Raw genomic sequence first — 9,022 nt, 5'->3', positions numbered from 1 at the left:
AATGTATGGCCATTGATGGTATTTTCCAGTCTCCCTTCCAGGAGCCCCTGGGGCAATCTTGGCTCAGGGAATTCAACTGCAGTGTAACTCCAGAGAAGCCATACTTTTGGGAATTGATGGCTAGAGCAAAGACGCCATGCCCACAGCCTCATCCTCCATCCTCCAAAAGCTCCCAGAGCTCCAAAACCTTTTGAGGCAGATCTTACCACAGAAAAGAAATCCATGTCCCATACTGGGATAGTTCAGGATAATTTTCATAACAGGATTCTAAAAGAGATTTTATTCAGTCTCATGACTCCATAATGTCCTCTATGGATATTTTTTACTGTGTGGGCCACAGGAATACTTAGATAAATAAAACTATTTGCATATATAAGCACTTACACTATTGGCCTCTATAAAAAGGCTTCGTACTACCTTAATATTAGATTGTTAAAGATGAAATTGAGGTGACAAAGTATGAAATTAAATTAACCAGAAATATCTGAAAATAAAAAAAAAAAAATCCTGCCTTTAATTTACTCTAAGATGACATCTGGCAGAAACAAACCACAGGAAATGCAATGCTGTTCTACATTATGGGAAAGCTTATGTTACTTGGTAATGTCCTCCCAGGAAGGTGGTGCATTCTGGGTCTAAGTTATCAGTTCAGCATTTTTAATTCATTGCTTCTTAAAACAAATGTTCTCTTATACCCAGTACTTACATTTTACAAAAAGGCTCTAATTTCAAAGCTTGAATTCTATGAAGTATTAAATCAAAATCATTTAAAGCCAGTTGAAGCTTGCCAAATTTACTGAAAATATTACAGAGTTTAGGTGTACCACATTTTCAAAAAGTGGAAAAAACCTAACATCCATTTTAGTAATGTTTCTAAGAAGATTTTTTTAATTGAAAAAATTGTAAAAAAAAAATCAAGAAATAAAAGTTCTTGCAGGCATTTTGAAAAAAAAAACTTGCAAAACCAAGTATTTTTGAAGAGTTTTACCAATTTTGCTTGTATAAGTTTTGAACATTAGATCAACAATTGCATAAAATTGTTATGGCTCAAACCCTATTGAGCAGTGGAAATGTTTGGTAATGATATTAACAGGTCATATCTAATAATTCACTAAAAGGAGAGACTGTTGTTTAAATTTTGCATCACGTTAGCTGTACCCAAAGTAAACTCCCTTGCATATGCTCAAACCTTTGACAAATACTAAGGAACTAGGGTTTCTGTGATTCTGGGATTTCACATTGTGCAATCCAAAATGCCAGTTTTCTCAGACCTAGATTGGGAATCTCTAAAACAGTGTTGAATTCCTGAGTACATGAATTTGCTACCTTGTAAATACTACAAGATGCATCAGACATATTAACTAATTAATCATTTGAAATACAAACGTTTCTAATTTGACAATGGTTTCCTGCATTATGTTGTTCTACACCACACTATTTGTGGTATTTTAAATTTAAAAATCACAACAAAGAGCTCTTCTAACTTGGATAAGAATATTTCATTACAGCTGAGAAAAAAATATTTTATTTGGTCTTTTGACATACTTATTGTTACATTTTTCTGTCTAGTTCTATTTGAACTGTTTTTGTTATATTTTTCCTTGCTGGCTCAAGGAACCATTTAGTTCCTAGTATTTTCTCTCTTTGAAGCAACTTATTGACTATAAACAAGTTACCTCAACTTTTTTATTTTCTTTATATGCAAATACACAGGCTTATTTTCAAAAGAATAATGCCAAAGAGAACTCTCCAGACTGTAAATCCTGAAATCCACTACCTGGCATTAATACATTCTAAAGGCATTTAAAAACAAAAAAAAAAGGAAAGAACAAGAAAAAAGAAAGAACGAGATCCATAACAATATTGAACAAGATTGAGACAAGGCCAAGAATGAGCAAAAACTACATGGATATGATTTTCTGAAATTATAAGCTTAGACTTGTGTCTAAACATAGAATAAGGAGGTGGATTTTCAAAAACACATCAATGCTGTAATAAGAAGAATATTTCTAACTTGTTTGGGTGTTCCTGAAATTCCACACCCACACAAGATTAAGGCATCCATTTTTAAGATATTGACCTGAAGCAATAAAGAAATAGTATTACTAAATAAGTAAATACACAGTCCCATATTAATACCACTGTCCCATATTAATCAGCTAGGAAAGATGTGTAGATATAAGAAAGAAATTGCTAACAATTTACTGGAGAATCAGGGCAATAAGAACCCTGTATGTCACATGGAAAACAAAATATTTTATTCATGTTTCATGTAGAAAAAAATTAGACTGGTCAGAGATACCCTGGCTGTTTATATCTGGCTGGAGGACATATCCTCAGCAATTCAGAAAGGTTGAAATCCTATGTAAACTTTATCCTTCCTAGAACCGCCTAAGACGTTCAATTATTTTTCTTTCTGCTTTCTCAATATTCCATCCATTCTACTTTAATGTTCTGTATGTACAGAAACTGAAGATCATGCAGTTTCTGTTTTGCTGCAAAAAAATTCTGTTAAATACAAAAGTATAATATTATTCAATCTATACATTTACAACCCTATAATAAAGCGCATGATAAAACATTTACATGGGTTAGTCATGGCAAAACACCTGGGTAGTTTTCATAGATTAATAAAAACATAATGAAAATATAATTTATATTGTCAAAATATCTCAAAGACCCTAAAAGGTTTTTCATTTTAAAATCAGTAAGTGGTAATGTTGTAAATAAGGTAAAGAGCACTTCAGAAATTACTGATATTTACTCATCTACACTGAATTCTTCCTAATAATTTGATTTATAAATCAGTAATGTATATAACTTTCCTGGGTAGTAAGCACATACTGAGTAATATGGGTTTTAATAGTGCTTTGCTTTACAGACTTTGAGAAGCTTGGCAATAACAGGAGAGTAGAAAACAAAATAAAAAACAGAAAAAAAACCCCTCTTAAGCCACATCTACTTTGTGGTCACAGAAGTGACTTCTCTGTAGTGTAGAGGTATTTTAAATTACAGAGCCCAGAAAATTGTAACTGTCTAGCTATTGCTGCTTGGCTTAATTTAGTCCACTCTTTACTTTTACTTCCTTGACAGCAATGTAGACACGTACCAGAGATTTCTGTTCCAGTCCATCTTTTTATTTTCTTTCTTTTCTCCTTCTCTCCTTTTATCCCCCCCAAACTAGAAAGCTCAGGGTAAAGTCAGGCACCAAACTCAATGCAAGCTTAAAACAACTTTTGGTGACACTTGGTGACCCCAAGATGAATGCTGGTTGATGCCCACGTGTTATGTCTGTAGTGTCTAAATATTTCATAATTGAACAGCTTACATATATAATACTGTTAATTTCTCTTCTCTAATACAACATTTTAGTTAAGGTCAGCAGGTGTACCATTGTCACTTCAATCACTGTCTGAAGACACTTCTGGGTATCACTAGGGGTGCAAGTGTGATATTTAGCTGACAAATTCCATCCAAGAGTCTTAAAGTCTTGATTAAGAGAATGAATCAAATAGTCTGGGTGAATTCTTTTTTTTCATTTAAAAATAAAAATCCTCTACTAGTAGTAGGAGGATTTAAGTCATGGGTGAAGCTGGAATCAGAATCTCTGTCTCGAGAGTAAAATCAGCAGAATTGAGGATGAGGAAGAAACAATGTCTCTGTGCTATATAAGTTTTTGAATCTTCTGAAAAAATAGCCTAAATTCTCAAAACTTTGGCAAATTGATAATCTGAAAAAAGAATTATAAATCTCATCAAGGAATGCTTTACACCAATAATTTTAATTTTAATCCCTTTTTATATACATTTTTCAACATTTCAAAATGAAAAGTCAATTTGAACTGAAAAATGAAACTTCACATTTAAAAATTTTGAAACAGGATATTTCAATAATTTAAAAACTTTTTTCCATAATATATTTCTAATGAGAATTTTGAAGACCAATCCTTTCTCACAAACAGTGCTACTCTTGTTGATTAATATTTCAAGTGAAACATTTCATTGAAAAATTCCCGATCAAGTCAAATGGCAATACACACTATCTTCATGATAGATAGAAAACTATATCAAAACTCAACACTTGTTTGCTTAAACACTCATCAGAATTGCCTTGCTTGCTGTTGTTCTTTGGCTTTTACAAGCATTATTGCTCCTGTTGTTTATCACTAATAATACTGGAAACAAATGTACTTTACCTATTTGGTGGAAGATAGAAAATTTAAATCTTTGGAATTTATTTCTCTGCAATGGCAATAGTCAAACTACAAATCAGATTATTTTTGCTGGTATATTATTGACTGTTTTCATAAGAATTATGCTTACACATCTCGAGTATATCTGCAGCAGCTAGAAACTCCAAAACATACAAGGGAATCTTGATCCCCTTATTTTTATTTATGAAGGAATGAGAGAGATACTCATTTAAGAAACGTGCAATATATGAAACCTTCAAGTTAATTCATGAATGGGGGTGTCCACAACTGCTGTTCTCCTTAATAAGCATACACTTCTAGGGACGACTTTGCCTTAGGTTTCATCGCAGTTTCTCTATCTAATTTGCTGTATGGATAACCCATGTCTGTCTCATGTATATTTTTTCCAGCTTCTAAGCAAAGGACTAATACCTTCCCCCATTACTTTTTTGTACATTTTTGTTTCACCTAATTTCTCTTTGTCACCAACTTCAGACACCATTATCATAAAGAAGGGGATTTGTCTTTTACAGACAGCAAGCAGAAGGATGTTTTCCCCAGTTTGTTGTTCCTATTTATAGGCCGTTACCTACTTGTATTTAAAAATCACTTTTCTGTTTTACCTTAAATTAACTTCTGCTTCAAGATCTCACCTTCTAAGAGTCCAAATCCTTAAAATGCAGTAAGAACATTCAAGTAACAGTGGATATTCTGCGGGGGTTTTTCAGGCTCTGCTACTTTACGGGCAATGGTTATAATGTTACAGGAGGACAGCGAGACTCTTTTATTTCTTCCTCAAGTTTTACTTATTAAATTAAATTATATATATATGTATGCTGGACACATTCTTCATACAAATATAGGGGGACAAGAGCAGGCTGCATAATATATTTTAGAGTGAGATATTAACTGTTTAAAAGAAAGCTTTCAATAGAATTGAAAGCCAGAGATTTAATGGCAAATGTGCAACTTCATGGAGACATATTGTTGTATTTTAGTTCAATGAATAATGACTAATAAAACCATCATTTTATGGAATTGATATTTTCAATATATACTGAAATAAAAATATACATTTTTATCATTTTTCTTTTGAAGCTCAAAATTTAGGAAATGTTAGGTTAAAACCATAAAAATAATGAATCAGTTATGCCATCAATCATAAAACTAAAGAATTTGAAGCTATTCCTTTTCATGTGCAAAATATTGTTTCCATTTCAATGTATGGCATAAGCTGAAGCTTCTATAAAAATATTTATAGTAAAATACAGCATAAATCTATAATTACATTTAATCAGTTTTAGAAAGATGCATCCAATACTTAAGACACTGTAAAATAATTTAGAATCAGTCAATTTTACCTCAGTTACTGCTGAAGTAACAAAAAGTATGATGTGAGTCTTTTGTGAGCTGAATGGTATATTTGCTCTCATCTACAAAAAGCCCTGTAAATAACCTGCAGGTTGTTAGTCATTACTTAACTCAGCATCCAAAATGCTCATTTTAGCTCTTCCATATTAATGCATTATGCACAGAGTACTTTAAATAACCGTTAACAAACAGATGCATTTTAAGCAATGTAAGGAAGAGTGACAGAAAATAGTTTTGACTTCCCATGTAAAAACCTTCTTAGAATCCCCTCCACTGAATGTACAAACCCTTCCGAAGGAACTGAAAAGTCTTTAGTGGATTGTCTTGGAACAGATCAGCAAAGCAAAATTCAGTATCTAATATAAGGTGCTCCCTGGGCCATGGGTGTAGTAAAGCATCATGCAAGGTATGAAGTCACGCTAACATTTTCATCTTTCTTCTTTCAGTTGGCAGTCACATTGGCTTCCTTTTGACGTAGTCTTTCTTTCTGTTAAAGAAAAAGAAACAGTTTTATTATCATTCTTGTCTATAATTTTCCATCTCCTCTCAAGTTGCCATGAGCATTTGGTCTAGAAATCTGAGAAGTACTAAATGAGTCACAGTAGATTAGAGTTTTCTTTAATTAAAAAAAATTAACACCTGGAGCACTCAAGGAAGGCTTAGAACCAGTTCATTACTTACTGTAGAGAAACTGAGCTTGCTTTAGCTACACGCTTGTCAAATACTGTGTACCTTTAAAAATACACAGCTCTGTGAAGACCAGTGCAGCTAGAGAAAACCAGATACTTTTCAAATTCATGTGAATCTAATACCTCCTCTTGTCTGGAATGGTTTCTGCTGACACAAAGGCTCCAATTTAGCATTAGCTAGATTATATTGTTTAATGACCTCTTCCCAAGCACGTGTAGTCATTCATATCTCTGCTGGCTGTCCTGCAACTGATATGCTCTGCTGGGAATGGAAATAATATACTGATTCCTTCATGTACATTTCCTTCCCTTAGTCTCTTGCATCCTACTGTTTGAGAAATGCTGATCTAACCTATGTGCCTTGCACACAGACAAAAAAGGTTTTATCTACAGTGTAAATTATTAGTCCTCCTTCTGTGTTGTATCAAAAAAAAAAAGGAAAACAGCAAGGAACAAAATGGGGATTTAATCCCTTCTACCATTATTTAACAGAGCAAAAAAGATTTTGGAAAAAAACACATGCTCAGTCATTGGACAAATATATGCAGCGAGCCTGAATGCACTACGGAGCATGGAAGAAAATACAACAGACTTCAGTGGGAGGGCGGAAGGAACCAGAAAAGCAGCTCTTACCATATTTTGTCATATAAAATAGCAGAACCATGCTTAGGCACAACTAAACTAAGTTTTAAACTTAACTGTTGGACTACCGTAGGGCATAAGCTTAAAGATTTCTCCTTAGGAAGAAAATCACTCTGCTACATTCAAACTAAGCATACTATGTCACACTTCAACAACAGCAGACACCTCCCATCATTCGGAATGACAAGAATAGTGTCACAAAAACCCTTCTGAATGTCATACTGAGAAACACATCATACCAGGCTAGCTGTAGGATTGATTTTCTTCGTTTCAACTTTCTTCTCTGCAGTTAACTTACTTACTGATTGCTGAGCCACTTTAATTCTGAAACAAAATACATAGAAAAGACAACGTTAGATTCAAAGAAATTAAAGCTGTTCTGGCTCTGTTTGGTATATACTCTATCTGTAAGAACCATCACCCGAACTTCTTTTAGGCACATTAGCCCAACAAACTGCTATTATTATTCAAAGGCACTTAATAAAGTACCAAAAGTAGAATAGAGTACATTTTTGCGTAGAGAAAATCAAAAGCAAAAGGACAGTCTGCCTGTATTGCTCACTGAAAATGTCACCAGGCAAACAATTCCTCTGTTCTTGCAGGATCTGGGTTTTATGGAGGAGCTGGGTTTTATGGAGTATCTTTCCCACCAAAAAAGCTGCAGTGTCAAGGCAAGAAGAGTCTCCTCTGAAAAAAACCAAAAGCTAGCTGGCTCAATCTGTTGTATATATCGAATATACTATTTTAGTAGGCCATTTGCCAAGCTACACATTATATTTGCTCTGAAAATCTTTAAATGAAAGCATCTGCCAGTTTTTCCTTAATGTTTTCCCCGTTGATTTATATGGAATTGGCTGACCAGTCATTGATGTGGTAATAGGAGGAGAGGCAAATTAGGAGCGGTTCTTGTCTAGGTGTAGTTAAACCTGTCTTGTGTGCAGACCAGTCTACTGAAAGCACTATTGAGAGAAGGGGACAGGAGAACACAGATCTGATTCCTCAGTTTCTTGCCTTTTGCTCTTAAGGTCTTGCATACAGAACCCTTGTTTCTGTGGGGATTTAACAAGAAGAACCCAATCAGAACTTTAATCAGGAGGAAAAGGAGAAATGGAGAATTTAACAAAAAGGGACTTGACTCTCCTCTTACAGACAGCGGAAAGAGCAGGGGAAATTATGTGCTAAACAGTGATAAAAAGGAAAGAAAATTCTTGGCACTCCTAAGACAGTATCCGCCTAGCTATCAGTGCCTTTAAAATGCTGATGCTATAAACACCTACTTTACAATTCTATATGCAAAATGCAGAGGGAAAGAAGTTGAGAGTTAATTTTTACAAGCAAGGAGAACTCAGCAAACCAATTTTCACTAATACACACCAAATCAGTCTTTTACTATAAACAACAGATTTCTTGGCACTCTTGAACTGAAAAATTCTACTTTCTTCTCCTATTTAATTTTTTCCAGTGGCAGAAATAATTGCTATGGCCAGTCAAAAAGTATTTCAAATACCATGTCCAGTTCAAACCACTTTTGACACACTCAATTTTTGAGGAATTTTGGAAGAAAAGCAAAAAGGAAAGTGGATTATAGCTGCAATTACTGATGTGTGCTTCCTTGCTGTAACACTAGCAGCAAACTAGATTCTGGACAACTTCTTTTAAAAGTATAGAACACATTCATAAGTTCATTACTGTCTTTATCAATGCTCAATGTTGGAAACTAAAATTCCTTCTCTGAGCTATGAATTTTAGAAGCTCTGCTGGGTAGTTATTAGTGTTGTCTCACTTTCCAGTGCTTAAGAACAGAAGGAAACAGTTACACTATTTTTAAGTAAATTTATTTTCAACACTATTTAGCTACAAGATTGATTGAAGCTGTAAGTACACCCTCAAATACATAAATATGAAATTATTATTCTGTACATTTTAAAATATATCTGAAGTCTTTTTAAAACTCATTTAGTGTTCCCTGTTTCTACAGGTAAACAACCAAGTGGCAATACACCATTCCATTTTTTTACAATTTTTTGTTAATCAGCACAGTTTACTTCTTAATGATGGATGATAGCAGCCGCTGGACAGCATGCTATTACTCACAGCTACAAAGTTTATGCAAAGATGATGATGTGTT

General features: G+C 33.9%; 1 protein-coding gene across 1 annotated transcript in view; it reads right to left on the bottom strand.

Moving 5' to 3' along the window:
- Positions 1–5,971: 5,971 nt before the first annotated feature.
- FMN1 (formin 1) overlaps positions 5,972–9,022 on the bottom strand; it is a 147,321-nt gene continuing 144,270 nt past the window's right edge. Inside the window, exons 16-17 of the mRNA XM_009320985.1 lie at positions 7,134–7,218; positions 5,972–6,050 (exon numbers count right to left, since the gene is read on the bottom strand). Of these exons, the coding sequence (XP_009319260.1) occupies positions 6,006–6,050; positions 7,134–7,218 (130 nt within the window). The 3' untranslated portion in view covers positions 5,972–6,005. The remainder of the gene's footprint in view (positions 6,051–7,133; positions 7,219–9,022) is intronic.

Source organism: Pygoscelis adeliae, unplaced genomic scaffold (genome assembly GCF_000699105.1).
Source record: "Pygoscelis adeliae isolate BGI_AS28 unplaced genomic scaffold, ASM69910v1 Scaffold3, whole genome shotgun sequence".
NCBI lineage: Eukaryota > Metazoa > Chordata > Aves > Sphenisciformes > Spheniscidae > Pygoscelis > Pygoscelis adeliae.
Note: the sequence above shows the minus strand (reverse complement) of the source record. Positions and strands in the feature narration are given on the sequence as shown.